The sequence below is a fragment of the Oncorhynchus kisutch genome, linkage group LG2 (genome assembly GCF_002021735.2).
Source record: "Oncorhynchus kisutch isolate 150728-3 linkage group LG2, Okis_V2, whole genome shotgun sequence".
NCBI classification, from domain to species: domain Eukaryota; kingdom Metazoa; phylum Chordata; class Actinopteri; order Salmoniformes; family Salmonidae; genus Oncorhynchus; species Oncorhynchus kisutch.
In genome coordinates this window covers 15,869,720-15,888,168 of record NC_034175.2, presented here as the reverse complement: position 1 = coordinate 15,888,168, position 18,449 = coordinate 15,869,720, and the positions used below count along the sequence as shown (strand labels likewise).

The following is an 18,449-nucleotide window of genomic DNA, read 5'->3' as shown; positions in this document are numbered from 1 at the left end:
ATTTTTGTTGTTACATGTTAAACAAAATCGCTTTCTTTCTCTGAGCAATTGTATTAGGAAATACTTTTTCCTATTATTTGAGCATACAATATAACTCAGTATATGTATATGTATTATTTTGTTTTTTTGCCCATCTTTATCAAGGGATCCATTGACTTTCAACCCCACTGTATTAGAAAGTTTGTCACTTTCACAAAACATACTTTATTAATTTATTAACCATGTCCAAAGTTATGCTTTTATGGAGAGGAAGTCTACCTCACCAAATTACTCCTTCTTTATCCATTGCAGTGTTAGTGTACATTATCTCATCTATCTAAAGTCCCTCCTCCAGGCCTTTGCCAAAGAAGATAACTTCCACCTGTGCTGGAGTGCATCTTGTTTAACAGATGAATGTGTGGAGGTCACTTCTGGCTAAAATAAATACTTTGTCTTCCCGCCATGTGCAGCAGAGTCATTCATGCTGGCTGATAGTCTCAAACCGGTACTGAATACCCAATACCTAAGACTAGTATGGAAAATATTTTGCACACTGTGATTCTTGCCATAACAGAAAATGAACCACATCATTTTTTTGAAGAAATATCCAAATTAATGGAGATTGGTTGATTCTTGATACTGAAAGTACAGTATTATCAATTTTATGAATACATTTCTTCTATCAAATTGACATGACAAATCTCATATTAAAGAGACATGACAACTAAAGGTTGTTTTAATTCACTTATGAACATTTAACAAATATTTATTCCACAATCAAATTACAATCAAGTTCAAACGTGAAAATAGATTACATATTAGAATTTACTTTGCTATTTCCTAACAGGCATACAAAAATATGTATTTTTTGTTTGTATTTCTCTTAAACTTCAAGTAACCAACATACAGTTCAATCAACAGGAGGTCAATACTAAACCTTGTAGCATATAAACATTATTTCATTAAAGACAAATATTTCAAATGGAAGCGGGACAAGCAGTCACATTGTAAGCTTGGTAAACATTTTCAAACTTTTTTTCTCTTAAATCTCACCCTATACAAATTGAATTATTTAAAAGTGACAATCTAAATGTGTAAGTAACTGTAAATGTTAGTTCTGTGAGCCTCACACTCTCCCTTTTGGCAAATCAGTGTACAGTAAATGTAAAGACAACTTCACGTCCACCATAGATGAAGTAAATCCCTTGACATTACAGTACAGCATATTGCACATGGACATATTTCAGAAGCAAATTAGGTTTGTCTTATCTTTACATTATTTACAGTTAATATGTGCTAGGAGCTCTTTCCATATGGAAACGCATAGCACCAATGTGCAATTATTTGAGGTTAATTCTTCTAAAAGCCATCTAACAGTATTCACACACTCCAATGTAAACAAACATGCATTCATGGGATTTCTTTGGAATTTTGTATGAAATTGCCATTCAATTGACTTAAAAAAAAAAATCTATTGATAATAACATTATTACAGTGTGATACTCATAAAGGGTCCCACATGTTGATCCCACTGTAGTCGTCAGGGTAAGTCAGGCGTGTGGTTCGACCATATAGCCAAAATTGCTCTCTAAAACACAAAATATCAGGGGATTAAAAGGTGAAGGCAAATAAATACAGTGAAAGTAGATAACAGCAACTATACAATGACAGTGAAATCTTCAGGCAATATGTCTTGAAAACCATTTCATGGAATGCAGCATCATTCTCCCCGAAACATACCCATCAACATAAGAGTATTTTAGGGTTGAAGTTTGACGTTTTAAAGCAGCTAATGCAAGAATTGAAAATCGGGAAGACAGCACATTCAGAATAACAATTCAAGGTAAGCTGTTGATGGCATCTCTACTGTTGATTTGTTCTTTCGACCTAAAGTGTCATAGATAGATAAGGTGACTGATTTCAGAGGGGATGAAAATGTCTTCAGCACACGGAACAATAGACAAGACATTGGTACACATTTTGCAGTGTGTAAACATCTAAAAACACAGAAATATGTTTCTATTTCTGTTGACTGCAAATGGGTATATTAATAAATAATTTGAGGAGAAATGAGAAGAACATCTTCTGTAAACCGTATTACTCAATCAACCAGCTTTCTGTGACAGCACAGAAAGGAAACACAACAAAATAAAATAGGTCACCTAAAAATAAAAATAACTATCTGCACTTGACACAGAACAAGGATGGGACTGAGGCCTCACTCTAAATGAGCCAAATTCATGCTAGTAGTCCTGGTTTAAGCACTGGTTGAGGAAAATGGTGGACTAACTAGATAGATCCACCACTGTACCCCCCCAACTTGCCCTCACATGTCCTTTTAAGTCTCAGTCCCCGTTGGATTCAATGACCTTCTCTGTCAGGATCTCCTGGAAGGTGGAGAGCTGCTTCATCTGTTCCGTCTGCATGGAGTGCCTCCTCATCAGTTTCTTCTTCATCTTGAAGTCTGGGCCTCTCTTGGGTGAGGCAGGGGCAACTGGAACCAGGATCTTGGGACCAGAGTGGATGGGGGAAGTGGGCTTGCCATTGGCCCGGATGTCTGGGATGGGCCGGTGGGGGTTGACATTGAGTGGGGGCAAGAACCCGGGGCGGGTGTGGGAGATGTGGTCCAAGAGGAGGGTGCCTGAGCCTCTGCGCTCTAGGAGGCCGGGGGGCCGTCTGCGCATGGTGATGGGGGAGACAGAATTGGGGATGCTCTCAAGGGACTCCCGGGAGGAGGTGGTGAGCAGAGAGAGGGGCGAGGCATTGTACTTCCTCCGCTCCACCGACACGCGCCCAGAGTCTGGAGATCCAGGGATGGACTCAGGACACAGGTGTGTGTCTGACTCATAGTGCTCCATACGGGTAAGTTTGGGGTGAGCCAGGGCGCGTAAAGCCACCGCCCCTGGTCCACCTGTATTTTCCTGAGACTCAGGCGCGGTGTTCCTGCGGTACAGGATCTGGTGCTGTTGGACCTTGTCGGCCCAGGAGGAGCTACAAAGGGCTGCACAGTCCTCTGAGCAGGATCGGTCAATGAGTTTGGGTGAGCAGGGGTCGTGTGTTTCGATGCTGTGCCGACGAGACAGGAGAGGCCTGCCAGGACCCGAGATTGACAGACCATTCATCTCAGTGATGATCCTACCCCCACCTTCCTCCTCCAGTCCACCATCAACCTCCTCCTGTGGGACCCTGCTGAGCACTGAGGGTGCTACCAGCCCCCAAGGCTCCGAGTTGAGCCTCTTCAGGAGTTTGCGGGGGGGCGGCCTTTTCTCCCCTAGGGTTCTATTGGAGGGTAGGGGTAAAGCTGATGTCAACGCAAAGCTGAAGATACTGTCCTCCTCCTCAGCCTTCTCTGCTGCTGGGGAATTGGAGGTCTGGATTGCCACCTCTGAGGGCGACATGCAGGCCATGGGCGAGAGCTTGTCCACCACCCCTGGTGATGGGGGGGAGTTGAGGTACTGCTTGGTCTTCTTGGTGCCCGAGGGTGACGTGTCGGTGGTGATTATGATCACCTCCTTGCCCTTTGCCTTACAGGCGTCCAGCAGGACCTGGAGGGTATCTCGGTCACCTCTGTTGATGGCATGGACCAGGGCGGAGGAGCCTGTGTAGTCCTTGAGGCTGGGGTCAGCTCCATTCTCTAGGAGCAGGGACACCACCTCTTTGCCCGCCTGCTCGACACAGGCATGCATCAGGGCGGTCCGCCCAGACTTGTCTGGGATGTTGGGATCGGCTCCTTTCTCCAGGAGGTAGCGCACCATCCTCTGGCGGCTCTGGGGGTCCTCGTAGCCAGCCAGGCAGGCAGCAGAAATGGGGGTCTCGCCCCGCTCGTTGCCTTCGTTGATGTAGGCTCCCCCTTCCAGGAGGAGCCGGGTCAGTCGCAGCTTGCCCTGGAAGACGGCTTTGAGAAGGGCGTTCCCCTCCGTATGGAGGGCTCCTCCATCTCCCATGGTTCCTCTGGCACCTCTTCCTCCAGTCAAGCCTGCTACACCCGACTACTTAGCTTAGCGCTGACTGGCCATCCTGAAGAGGGAGCTGGTGAACCTGTGACAAAAAACAAAGAGTTGTCATAGAAGACTAAAAGTACAATACAGACAGGCTGAAAGGTGGTTAAGATGGTTAGTTTGGTTGGTCTGCGCATCTACCTAATGTCTAGTATGCAGCGGTACAACAGTTATACTGCATTACCAATGCAATCTCAGAGTGACTGCAATTGAAGCTTTTGATATGACACGTGTCTGTAAGAGCAAGACAGGGAGTGTCTGGATAGCCATCTCATGAGTTGAAATGACAAAAAGATGCAGCACCCATCTGGTGTAACAAAAACATTTTAGACAGTCTTTTTCAAAAGGAAAGCACTTTTTCTCCTTTAAGATTGACAACATTTCTGCCATGATGGGTGTATGCATGATACTGGCCATTGACTGCACTGTGTCAAGATTGGCTTATTTTACTAACTTTCCTGGTATTCCTAAACTATAACTATGCAGAGTTGAATAAAATTTGACTTTGCAGAGAATTAACTATGCATGACTTGGACTTTTTGCCTTCCCATCAGCAAACGAGCAACTTCCCCCTGCAGAAATATGGTAATATGTAAAACACATTAACTAATTCATAATTTGGTGCTTGAAAGTGAGATTATCCAAAGATCTGCAAGTGTGAGATACAGAAAGATGAGGCAATGACTCAAACATTTTTTTTAAATTCTGAATTCCAACAGGATGTGATAAGGTGAATTGACTTGTCTAGACTTTTACATGACTACTAATACTGATTTAATTCAAACATTTTTTATTTTCTGTGACTGAAAATCAAAAAAAAAAAATTCTATCAACATAATGATTTTCTTGGAATATTAATTCTACCAAACCTTCCTCTAAGTAATCTATTTGAATGATCTCAAACGATCGATTATTATCCACCAAATAGACAACAACAAAAAATCCAGCCACAGCTTTCACCGTGACCCAAGAGGATGAGGGACTGTCTGCCTATGGCTCACCAGTGAGTCCCGACCCACCCTATGGGATCTAGTGATCTATTTGGATGGAGAGAAGGAGATGCATCTTGTGTAGAGAGAAATAGACAGCTGCCTAGCTATGAATGAGCGTCCCCCCGTATGTCAGCTGGGATATGTAGTTCTATTCCAAGGTGATTCAACATGCCCTGTTCATGTTAATAAACAACTCTATTTCATAATCCAGGTGAACAGCGAGCACAGGGACAGACAGTGGCTATACAAACCGAAACACAGAGTGTAATCATCTGGGCATAATGGAGAAGTAGTTAGTGGTGGTTGTGGGGAAGGGAGTGGGGGGAGCCAGAATGAAGAGCGAAGATATTATTGGTTTATCTCTGTTCTTCATTCCCCCTGAGAGTAGCAATATAACCAACAACCTCACATGAAATACCTTGAGAGACTCATGACTTCTGTTACAGCATTATTATAAGCCAGAGTCTTTCTTTGTCTGTGTTGAAACACATATTGAGATGTCTAACTAACCATCCCTAAGCACGCATATGATAATACACACTGTAAAATAGAATGTCTCAAAACACCATGATTGTGTAATGAAACCATGAAAAGTAATGCACCTAAACTGAGATCTGGTGGTTGGAGGGTGTTAACCAAATGTAAGTGTTTAAATACACAGAATTAGTTTGACACGTGTTTTAGAGAGAGGAAACGGCACCAAAAGAGAAGGTATCTATTCTGCACTAAACAGGACTCGAAACAACAAAATAGTGTTTTCAATATTTGCTGTTAGGGCTCCCAGCCCCGGGCAAGGTGTTGCAGAACCCTTGATTAAGTGGTGTTACAACACACCGGGCTTTGTTTCAAAACATCTCAGGATGATGTCTTTCAATACTCTTGCAAATTTAAGGTTCTGTTTCCTTCAAGTTGGTGGCAGCTCAGTTGCCACTAGTTTTGGTGTTACAAAGCACTTAATTTTAACAGTGCAACATTCACAAACACAGCTTAATTTGAGTGAGTCGGAGTCAGTCCTTACAATGGCTAGGGCTCGGTCTTTCTTTCATTCAGACTGTGCTCAATATATTCAATTACATTTCATCCATCCACCCCTTTTTATTATGGCCTATCTGCCTAAATAATTCTGTTGGGAATCAATGGCAGTTTAATAACAGTTGTTACTTTGTCATTACTGGCTCGCTGCCAGGGGACTCCGTGGGTGGAGTGGGAAGCAGTTGACAGGTGCTGAGTTGAGATGGGCTGAGGGAGAGGCTCTCTATCCTGAGAATGTGGCTACGAGGCTGCCACCTGCAGCTCTTTGTGTGTGTGTGTGTGTGCGTGCGTGCGTGCGTGCGTGTGTGTGTGTGTGTGTGTGTGTGCGTGCGTGGGTCTGGGCATCTGTGGGTCTGACACTAGTCTGCCCATGCTAAAGACCCAATCTGTTGACTGGGGCTGAAGGCAACTTGACAATCCACAATGATCTGCATCAAAGTGGATGACGATCCACAATGATCTGCATAAAGGGGATTGATGCCTTTGAAACAATGTAGTAAAGTATTATTACGGTTGCTGGATTGACCACCATTATAGATCTTTAGCATTACAGAATTACAGAAAGAGAGAGACTCTCCTTTCTCTATCTATTGTTCCTCTACAATACTAAATAAAACATTGTTGTAGACTCCAACCACCCAGGTCATAGACTGTTCTCTCTGCTACTGCACAGCAAGCGGTACCGATGCACCAAGTCTGGAACCAACAGGACCCTGAACAGCTTCTACCCCCAAGCCACAATACTGATGAATAGTTAGTCTATCACATACACTGCTGCTACTGTTTACTATCTGTCACTTTATTCCTAATTATATGTACATATCTACCTCATTTACCTCGTACCCCTGCACATCCACTAGGTACTGGTAGTCCTTGTATATAGTCAAGTTATCATGACTTATTGTGTATCTATTATTACTTGTATTATTATGTGTTTACCTTTTCTATTATTTCTCTATTTTCTTTCTTTCTGCATTGTTGGGAAGGGCCCATAAGTAAGCATTTTACTGTTACTCCATACATTTTGTTCACAAAGCATGTGACGAATAATATGTGATTTGATTTGATACTATACATACAGATGAGGGATCTTAATTTGAGCCAGTTTGCTACCGTAGTAAAATAATCCTGCGGCAACAGGACATTTTCATTATTATTAAGATTATAATTCATGTATATTTTTATGGGGGCTGAATCATTTTTTGTTTGGGATAAATCACGTTTGAAATTTCAAAGTGGAAATGACAAACTTTAGAAGCCTTTTTAAAACTCAAATACACTACAAGTTTGCATATTTTCTGGGTAATCTAAATATTGAGTGGCCGTCCACTCAAGAAAATGCTTCAAACTGTAACCAGTGCCTGCAACCTGGTTCAGGTTATCAGTCAACCTACCTGAGTATTTACAAACAAAATAGGAACTAAATCATCCACTTGTATTGATTACATCTTTCCTAATGCTGCAGAAATCCACTCTTAAGCAGTATCCACACCCATGGGATGTGGTGATCATAATATAATAGCCATATGTAGGAAAAACATATTTTCAAAGACGACTTAAAATAGTATATAAGTGATCTGATCATACAAGAGGTTTTGCAATGATTCCTATGTTGAAGAGATGTGAAAAATATTTGTTGGTCTGATGTGTCCTGACGCTGCACTTAAATAATTTATGAAATTGCTTATTTCTGTTACTAATAAGCATGCACCCATTAATAAAATGACTGTAAAAACTGTTAAATACCTGTGGATCGATGAGGGATTTAAAAAAAAAAGTTGGTTGAGGGGGATTAGGCAAAAGGAATGGCAAAATGTCTGGCTGCACAGCCGAGTGGCAAACGTACTGTAAATTAGGATTGATGTGACTAAACTTAACAAAAAGAAGATGAAATTGGACTATGAACTAAAAATAAATGATATAAAGATTGATAGTAAAAAGCACCTTAAATTAAATTCTGGGTAAAAAGGCAAACTCGGCTCCATCATTCATTGAATCAAATGGCTAATTCGTCACAAAACCCATTGATATTGCCAACTACTTTATCATTTCAAATTTAGGCATGACATAACAACAACACATTATGAACCCACAAATCCAAACATAACTGACCAAATTAGGTAAGGCAACCATTGTAATTTTGAATTCTGTTAAGTGTGGAAGAGGCGATTTTTTGTTTGTTTTCTATCAACAATGACAAGCCACCTGGGTCTGACAACTTGGATGGAAAATTACTGAGGATGATAGTGGACTATATTGCCACTCCTATTTGCCATCTCTTCAATCTAAGCCTGCAGGAAAGTATGTGCACTCAGAACTGGAGGGAAGCAAAATTCATTCCACTACCTAAGAAGCGCAAAGCACCATTTACTGGCTCAAACAGCCGACCAGAGTAAATCTGTTACCAACCCACAGTAAAACTTTTTGGGAAAAAATGTGTTTGACCAGATACAATATTATTTCACAGTAAATAAATTAACAACGGACTTTAAGCACACTTAAAAGGAAGGGCATTCAACATATACGGATGGCACTTACACAAATGACTGATGATTGGCTGAGAGAAATTGTTAATAAGAATCTGCTGCTGGAAAAACGTATGTGTTATGGCTTTACATCCCCTGCTATATTGTGGATCGAGAGTTACCTGTCTAACAGAACACAGAGGGTGTTCTTTAAATGGAAGCCTCTCCAACATAATCCAGGTAGAGTCAGGCATTCCCCAGAGCAGCTGTCTAGGCCCTTTACTTTTTTAAATCTTTACCAATGTCCTGCCACTGGCACTGAGTAAAGCCTGTGTGTCTATGTATGCTGATGAATCAACATTGAACATGTCAGCTACCACAGCAGGTGAAATCACTGCAATGCTTAACAAAGAGCTGCACTCAGTTTCAGAATGGGTGGCAAGAAATAATCTGGTCCTAAAAGCATTGTATTTAGGACAAATCATTCACTAAATCCTAAACCTCAACTAAATCTTGAAATGAATAATGTGGAAAATGAGCAAGTTAAGGAGACTAAAATGTTTGGTGTGCCCATGGATTGTAAACTGTCATGGTCAAAACGTATTGATGCAACGGTAGCTAAAATGGGAAGAGGTGTCCATAATAAAGCACTACTACGCTTTCTTGACATCGCTATCAACAAAACATCTACTACAGGCCCTAGTGTTGTCGCACCTGGACTACTGTCCAGTCATATGGTCAAGTGCCACAAAGAGGGACATAGGAAAATTACAATTGGCCCAGAACGGAGCAGCACAGCTGACCCTTAGATGCACACGGAGGGCCATCATGTCAATCTCTCCTAGCTCAGGGTGGAGGATAGATTGAATGCATCACTGCTTGTCTTTGTGAGAGGTATTGACATGTTGAAATCACTGAACTGTCTGTTTAAGCAACTAACGCACAGCTCAGACACCTATGCATACCCCACAAGATATGCCACCAGAGGTCTCTTCACTGTCCCCAAGTCCAGAACAGACTACAGGAAATGCGCAGTACTACATAGAGCCATTACTACATTAAACTCTATTCCACATCATGTAACTCAGTCAAGCAGTAAAATCTGATTTAAAAAACAGATACAACTACACCTTATGGAACAGTGTGGACTGTGCAGAGACACACACACAGCATTCGCAAACACATGCTAACACATGCACTCTACACAAACATGTAGTTGAAGTCGGAGGTTTACATAAACCTTAGCCAAATACATTTAAACTCAGTTTTTCAAAATTCCTGAAATGTAATCCTAGTAAACATTCCCTATCTTAGGTCAGGTAGGATCACCACTTTATTTTAACAATGTGAAATGTCAGAATAATAGTAGAGAGAATGATTTTTTCAGATTTTATTTATTGCATCACAATCCCAGTGGGTCAGAAGTTTACATACACTCAATTAGTATTTGGCCTTTAAATTGATTAACTTGGGTCAAACATTTTGGGTAGCCTTCCACAAGATTCCCACAATAAGTTGGGTGAATTTTGGCCCATTCCTCCTGACAGAGCTGGTGTAACTGAGTCAGGTTTGTAAGCCTCCTTGCTCGCACGTGCCTTTTCAGTTCTGCCCACAAATTTTCTATAGGACTGAGGTCTGGGCTTTGTGATGGCCACTCCAATATCTTGACTTTGTTGTCCTTAAGCCATTTTGCCACAACTTTGGAAGTATGCTTGGGGTCAATGTCCATTTGGAAGATCCATTTGCGACCAAGCTTTCACTTCCTGACTGATGTCTTGAGATGCCATCTATTTTGTGAAGTGCGCCAGTCCCTCATGCAGCAAAGCACCCCCACAACATGATGCTGCCATCCCCATGCTTCACGGTTGGGATGGTGTTCTTCGGCATGCAAGCCTCACCCTTTTTCCTCCAAACATAACGATGGTCATTATGGCCAAACAGTTCTATTTTTGTTTCATCAGACCAGAGGACATTTATCCAAAAAGTACGATCTTTGTCCCCATGTGCAGTTGTAAACCGTAGTCTGACTTTTTTATAGTGGTTTTGGAGCAGTGGCTTCTTCCTTGCTGAGCAGCCGATATAGGACTAGTTTTACTGTAGATATAGATACTTTTGTACCTGTTTCCTCCAGCATCTTGACAACATCCTGCTGTTGTTCTGGGATTGATTTTCACTTTTCACACCAAAGTACGTTCATCTCTAGGAGACAGAACACATCTCCTTCCTGAGCGGTATGATGGCTGTGTGGTCCCATGGTGTTTATACTTGCATACTTGTTTGTACAGATGAACGTGGTACCTTCATGCATTTGGAAATTGACTCTGTACCGGTACCCCCCTGTATATAGCCTCGCTACTGTTGCTTTACTGCTGCTCTTTCATTATTTGTTATTTTTATTTATTACTTATCTATTTTTTACTTAACAGTTATTTTCCTGTGACACAAATGACACAAGTCACTTACAGTGAAATGCTTACTTACAAGCCCTTAACCAACAATTCAGTTTTAGGAAAATAACTGTTAAGTAAAAAATAGATAAGTAATAAATAAAAATAACAAATAATGAAAGAGCAGCAGTAAAGCAACAGTAGCGAGGCTATATACAGGGGGTACCGGTACAGAGTCAATGTGCGGGGTCACAGGTTGGTTGAGGTAATTGAGGTAATATGTGCATGTAGGTAGAGTTAAAGTGACTATGCATAGATAATACACATAGAATAGCAGTAGTGTAAAAGAGGGGGTGGGGGGTGGACAATGCAAATAGTCTGGGTAGACATTTGATTAGCTGTTCAGGAGTATTATGGCTTGGGGTTATTTTATTATTAATTTAACCTTTATTTAAGTAGGCAAGTCAGTTAAGAGCAAATTCTTATTTACAAAGACAGCCTACTCCATTCAAACCTGGACAATGCTGGGCCAATTCTGCACCGCCCTATGGGACTCCCAATCACAGCTGGATGTGATACAGCTTGGAATCGAACCCACAAAACACCAGTCTCAACGTTAACAGTGAAGAGGCAATTCCTGGATGCTGGCCATCTAGGCAGAGTTCCTCTGTCCAGTGTCTGTGTTATTTTTCCATCTTAATATTTTCTTTTTATTGCCCAGTCTGAGATATGGCTTTTTCTTTACAACTCTGCCTAGAAGGCCAGCGTCCCGGAGTCACCTCTTCACTCTTGACGTTGAGACTGGTATTTTTTGTGGGTACTATTTAATGAAGCTGCCAGTTGAGGACTTGTAAGGCGTCTGTTTCTCAAACTAGACACTCTAATGTACTTGTCCTCTTGCTCAGTTGTGCACCAGGGCCTCCCACTCCTCTTTCTATTCTGGTTAGCGCCAGTTTGCGCTGTTCTGTAAAGGGAGTAGTCAATCATTTTCAAATAAATGTCATGTTCAATCAATTGAATCATATTTTGTTACTTGTAGGCTACCATCTGTAATGTATCTCAATATATTTCATGATGTGTAGTCTAACATGTGCGCAATGATGTGCCAAATTGGTGATTTAGTGCATTTTTATTGGGTAGGCATTAGAATAAGCCGCCTCAATATTTGCAGTCATAGGTGGTATCTTTATAATAGCTGATCCGTCGTCGGTATTGTGAAATAATTCTAATGTTATTAAGGTAAGAGCTTAATAGAGAAAGCTGACTCGAGAGTAGAGTTCCCTTTCTTTCGATCCAATCAGTATCGACACATGCTCCAACGACGCACTCTGCTTGGTGTTTTGGGGAACGCATGTTACATATTCGGCTGCATCATTAAAACACTCATAAACCTAAATGCCATCGCTGTCGGTAAACCGGCCACAGGTGTATTGTGTGGGTCTGGGCAGGTTTTTTCCCACAGTAGACGAGGAAGAGAGAGCTGTCTTGTTTAAGATCTATGGACTACAGCTCAGAGGCACTAGTCATTTCTGCCAAGATGGACCAGGAAAACAGGCACAGCGTGAGCGCTCCAGTCAGATAACGATGCTCAGCGGGTTTCATGGAGCTGCTAATCCAATATAGTTGCAGCATACAAGTCCCCGACACAGATTCCTTCCCTGAGATCTCTCAATGATTCACACCAAATGTTGTCTTGAAAAGATAGCTATTTTCTGTCTTCTTTGCCTGTCATACTGTGTTTATCTAGGCATGTCAAATGAGAAGTTTGAATTTTTTACAACCAAATCTATAAAAAAAATATGTAAATGGTAGGGTCCAGACAATTTTTTTGTGATTTCACGTTTTAGAGAAACTTACCCCAAACAGCAAATCACTTCCTCATCCTTCATGTGTAGTTTTGGGCCCCGAAAAAAGACATGAACGCTCCAAAAACACCCAAATACGTAATATAGAAACTGCAAAGCGATCAGTCTAGTGACGCAGGTCTTCAGATGTCTTACACATGAAATTGTGTAATTTCGAACTTCATCCACAACGTTAGGCTAGGGGTTACTCCATTTTGTTGCGACTCGAACGATACCTCCAAAGTCCATTTACAGATAGGCCTAACTGCCTAAATAAAGTAAACACTTGAGTAAATTAGGGATACAATGTATATTGAAAGCATGGTGTTGTCGCCCAAAATCCTATTAAGACACTATATGTTGGTACAGTATTTATTGGAACTGCTTGAGAAGGCTTGAGTCGCAAAAAAGCGAATATAACATTGCGGATACATTTCGGGAATGACACAACTTCAGGTGTACAACATCTAAATACATACATTACTATGCTGAGAGCTTTGCTGTTTCTAAAATGATGTATTTGGGTGTTTTGATAATCTTTCAGGGCTCCCATAATACACGAGGGTGAGGAAGTGATTTGCAGTTTGGGGTAAATTCCTCTAAAACATGTGTTAAATAAATTGCATGGACCCTTCTATAACATGCCATTAACATAAAAAATTGAGATTTGGTTGTAAAAAAATATTCAGGTCGGACCTGCTGCAGCTGCAAACACACACACGCCAACTCACACAGTGCTGTCATGATTGTCGCCCCCTCCGAGCGTCCCAGTTTGACCCCTAGCTCTGGGCTGTGGAAAGGAGAGGAGCGACAGGAGGGTTGACATCGATCCACCCGCAATTTGCCAACCAGACTCCTCACTTCGCACTCCCACTCTGATAAGGGAGGCAGGCAGTAGAAGCTATTTCTGGCTGGGTAGTTTCAGCTATAGAATGACATTTATCATCCTAGCTACTATCTATCACTGCAGCTTCAACTGACGTATTGCCTTAATCTAGGTAGATAGCGCATCCACTAATCCACTAAAACCTTCTATTGTTTGCGCATTACATCTTGATAATCTATTGGCATAAGCAACATCTTTCATGCACAGCACAAGAGCAAAAGGTAATTGATAAGCAGTTGATTTATTTTTTATAATAATAATAATAATTTATTGATATCCCTCTTAAAACATATTTCAGGCTACTCAGTCTGTTGAGTAGATTGCTATCCTTTTTATCCAAGGACTAGTCTTTAGTCCCTAATATATCAGAGTCTGGGCTTTCCATACCCATTTCTTTCCCCATGTCTCAACACGTCTCTTCATTATTGCTCTTCCTCTCTGGCCTTCAGTTTATATCCTCTCTGTTGTTTGCTTTACACACATTTATCTGTGTGACTCAGGAGCAAATGTAACTTCTCAAGGCTGGTTCTGTCTGGGTTTCTAAAACAGAGTGTGCATCTGACTGCATGCAGTGCCTTTGGAAACTATTCAGACCATTTGACTTTTTCCACATTTTGTCATGTTACAGCCTTATTCTAAAATGTATTAAATTATTTTTCCCCCTCATCAATCTACATGCAATACTCCATAATGACAAAGCAAAAACAATTTACATAAGTATTCAGACCCTTTACTCAGTACTTTGTTGAATCACCTTTGGCAGTGATTACAGCATTGATTCTTCTTGGGTATGACGCTACAAGCTTGCCACACCTGTATTTGGGGAGTTTCTCACATTCTTCTCTGCAGATTCTCTCAATTTCTGTTAGGTTGGATGGGGAGCGTCACTGCACAGCTATTTCCAAGTCTCTCCAGAGATGTTTGATTGTGTTCAAGTCCGGGCTCTGGCGGTGCCGCTCAAGGACATTCAAAGACTTGCCCCGAAGCCACTCCTGCGTTGTCTTGGATGTGTGCTTAGGGTCGTTGTCCTGTTGGGAAGTGAACCTTCGCCCCAGTCTGAGGTCCTGAGCACTCTGGAGCTGTTTCCATCAAGGATCTCTCTCTGCACTTCGCTCCGTTCATCATTCCCTCGAACCTGACTAGTCTCCCAGTGCCTGCCGCTGAAAAACAACCCCATAGCATGATGCTGCCACCACCATGCTTCCCCGTAGGGATGGTGCTAGGTTTCCTCCAGGTGTGACGCTTGGCATTCAGGCCAAAGAGTTCAATCTTGGTTTCAGCAGACAAGAGAATCTTGTTTCTCATGGTCTGGCAGTCTTTAAGTGCCTTTTGGCAAACTCCAAGTGGGCTGTCATGTGCCTTTTACTGAAGAGTGGCTTCCGTCTGGCCACTCTACCATAAAGGCCTGATTGGTGGAGTGCAGCAGAGATGTTTGTCCTTCTTGAAGGTTCTCCCATCTCCACAGGGGAACTCTAGAGCACTGTCAGAGTGACCGTCAGGTTCCTGGTCACCTCCCTGACTAAGGCCTTTCTCCTCCGATTGCTCAGTTTGGATGGGCGGCCAACTTCTTCCATTTAAGAATGATGGAGGACGCTGTGTTCTTGGGGACCTTCAATGCTGCAGAAATGTTTTCGCACCCTTCCCCAGATTTGTGCCTCAACACAATCCTGTCTCTGAGCTTTTCCAGACAATTCCTTCGACCTCATGCCTTGGTTTCTTATCTGACATGCACTGTCAACTGTGAGACCTTATATAAACAGATGTTTTCCTTTCCAAATCATGTCCAATCAATTGTCTTTACCACAGGTGGACTCCAATCAAGTTGTAGAAACATCTCAAGGATGATCAATGGAAACAGGATGCACCTGAGCTCAACTTCGAGTCTCATAGCAAAGGGTCTGAATACTTATGTAAATAAGGTATTTCAGATTTCTAACAACCTGTTTTCGCTTTGTAATTATGGGGTACTGTGTGTAGATTGCTGAAAATGTAGTTTTTCCATCCATTTTAGAATAAGGCTGTAACATAACAAAATGTGGAAAAAGTCAAGGGGTCTGAATACTTTCCGAAGGCACTGTATGCGTGTCTTAGTTAGTGTGTAAAAGCTTATGTGTGAGTATATGTACATCAATCTGTGCGTGTGTGTGTGTGTGTGTTTGTACATGTAGGTGGGAAACATGATTAAAATCCCCCCCACCCCATCCCAGAGCTTGTCGTTCATCCTCAGACCTCTTTCTCACACACTCTCTTTCTCGTTCTCTCTCTTTCTCTTTCTCTGTCTCTCTCGCTCTCTTTCTCACTCTCTTTCTCTCTCTTTCTTTCTCTCCTTCACTATCAGCTCACTGACTCATTATCAGCTAGTCATGCATTTCCATCTGCTCTCAGAAGACACACAGTCTCATGGCGGAGACTGTCAGGACGGATTACTCTAGAGTAGAATAGAATATTCCTCCTATGTCATGTCTGTCCCCTGGTGTGCATCTGCACCGTGTCAAGAACTGACATCACCCCAACACCCATTATTATAATTGGCACCATTGTACCCCCTGATCTGCCATTCTGGTATCCCATCTCGGGTGAGTTGTGCATGTCAGAATGTGCCACACTTCCTGTTAGAAACATGGATGTGATGGCATACAGCACTGGCAGTGCCCTCAATTGGCCCTCTAGACAGATTATTCATAATTCCAGGATTGTGGGGGTGAATGTGACCTACACCTAACCTTTCCTTCATAGGACGCCTGTAAGAAGCCATCATCGTGTCATAGTTGTCTTATGCCCTTGTCCCTTAGTGAACCTACTGTTTCTGAATAGATACTGCAGTGCTCTCTGTAACATTTTCAAACCCCATAGTTCTGTAGCTATACATGTAATTACTACAGTACATATGCTATTAATCAATATCTCTATGTGAAATAAATTTAAAGATATATATATTTCAGCAGTATAATGATTATTCTCTGGAACATGAATTACAAGGGAAGTTTCTGCATAGAATGTAAATTCGTAATACAAGCAAACATCGTTTCCAAACGTTTCATATTATTGTTTCCAAGAACCTTAATCAAGTGTATATGTATACAATTCAACAATATCATACAAGCCTAATAGCAAAAGATTCAGCGAAACTCTTCGTTGAAATGTTGCATGAAACTGACTTAAATCCTTTCCAAACTACGGTCGCTGTCCATGGTGCTGATTCGGTCGTTCTGCCGGACGCCAACCTTCCTAGAACTGAGAAAAGTAATGTAAAGGAATTCATTCGTGGCTTCGTGGTGTTGTTGAATTCAAGTTAGTGATGTTGTTGGTAATATTGAATGAAACCGAGACAGCATCCTATGTTATCATATCGGCTCCAAGAAAATCACATTCAAAACCTGTTTCGGTGACCAATCACTACGTCAATTGGTTTTCTGACGTATTGCTTCTAATATTAAACCAGCAGGGAAGTTATACTATTCCAGGCAATTGGCCAAAAACAGTAACTGCGCCAGTAAAAAGAAACAGCCCTTTCAACAGTCAGTTGATAGAAAACATGTTTCTCCACACTGAATGTAGCCTAGCCTATGCATTAGTACAGCAGAGATAATAAAATAGGACCTAAGTTACATCGCTGCATCTATTGCCTTTCTCACACACATAACATGTAACATGAAGGTCTGCTTCTCTTTTTACCACATTCCATCATACGGCTGATCTTATAGGACCGCAATAAGCCAAGTGACAGAATTTCATGACAATGCAGATTGGTTCATGATTTAGGTTCCAGGGGTTGCCTCTCAGGCAAGAAATGTGCTGCTTATAATATGGAAAAAATAGTGACAGCAATTCCTAATCAGCTGAATCTATTTGCTTTTTATAGCAGTTTATTGATTAGTCTTTGCATATAGTGAGGCTCAACACATCTGATTACAACTGCCAAACGAATCGTGTTCGTTGCTTTGCGGGATTTTAGGCTATAGAGCATCTCTTACCTCTTACTCAAATATGGTAATAAACAATGAACTGGAAAATCTGAATAAGTTCACTTAAATTGCTTTTTTTAAATTGTTGGTCTTTCATCAAATTCAACTTGTTTATTTTTTTCACATGGACTACCTAAACACTGTTCTCAGTTAATGTCGATATTGCTTTGTCAAACCATTTGGTCATTGCATTAACCACTCATAGGACATTATTTAATGGAAACAAATATTTATGTAATCTACAATATGCAAATGTAGCCTTCTATCACCATGCGCTGCAAACACGATTTAAGGAGGAAACATAAATCCTTACCATGGATGAAACGCGTTTAATTCAGATCCATTTAGCATATGTTTTTTCTGATATAAAAGCCAGACTTTAGTCTCTGTAATATCCCTCAGATATTGTGTTAACGTCGAGCCTCTCTCCCCCTCCCCCTCTTCCCCCGTATCTCTCCCGCGACCACTAGTTTAGAAGACGCCGAGCGTCGCAGCAGGGGTGGGGAGTGGGTCGCGTGGTGGGAGTGAATAGGAACGCGGTGGATATGTTGCGCCCAAACGATGCGCTATGATGATCCCTGCGCTTGACAGACAGGTAAAGAAACACGAGAGAGGGAGAGCTGCTGTATATAGACATCATGTGCAGGAACGATATGACTGTTGTTCACTCAAACAGTAGCCTATACAATGTCGTTGGTGTCTTGATAGGCCTACAAGTTTCCACACAGCCTGTTATAAGAAATATCAACAAAGGATAGACTATAGTTAAATCTGATTGAGCTGTAAGTATGGACTCAATATTGTCTGTTTTGTGCTTCTGACACTATTCCTGTAACATCAAGGGAAAATAAAGAATTTATACAAGGCTCAATGGCTTGGTTGGCATAGATTTCGCTACAAT

The 18,449-nt window shown here is 41.6% G+C and overlaps 1 protein-coding gene across 1 annotated transcript; it reads right to left on the bottom strand.

The window, feature by feature from the left end:
• Nucleotides 1–703: 703 nt before the first annotated feature.
• Nucleotides 704–18,140, bottom strand: LOC109901844 (ankyrin repeat domain-containing protein 34A). The gene is made up of 2 exons (XM_020497836.2): nt 17,862–18,140; nt 704–4,017 (listed from the first exon to the last, which is right to left on the bottom strand). The coding sequence occupies exon 2, from the start codon at nt 3,921–3,923 to the stop codon at nt 2,325–2,327; it is 1,599 nt and encodes a 532-aa protein (XP_020353425.1). The 5' UTR covers nt 3,924–4,017; nt 17,862–18,140; the 3' UTR covers nt 704–2,324.
• Between the last annotated feature and the right edge of the window lie 309 nt (nt 18,141–18,449).

Excerpts from the sequence above, each read along its gene's own strand:
- LOC109901844 (XM_020497836.2), bottom strand. The coding sequence starts at position 3,923 with ATGGGAGATGGAGGAGCCCTCCATACGGAGGGGAACGCCCTTCTCAAA.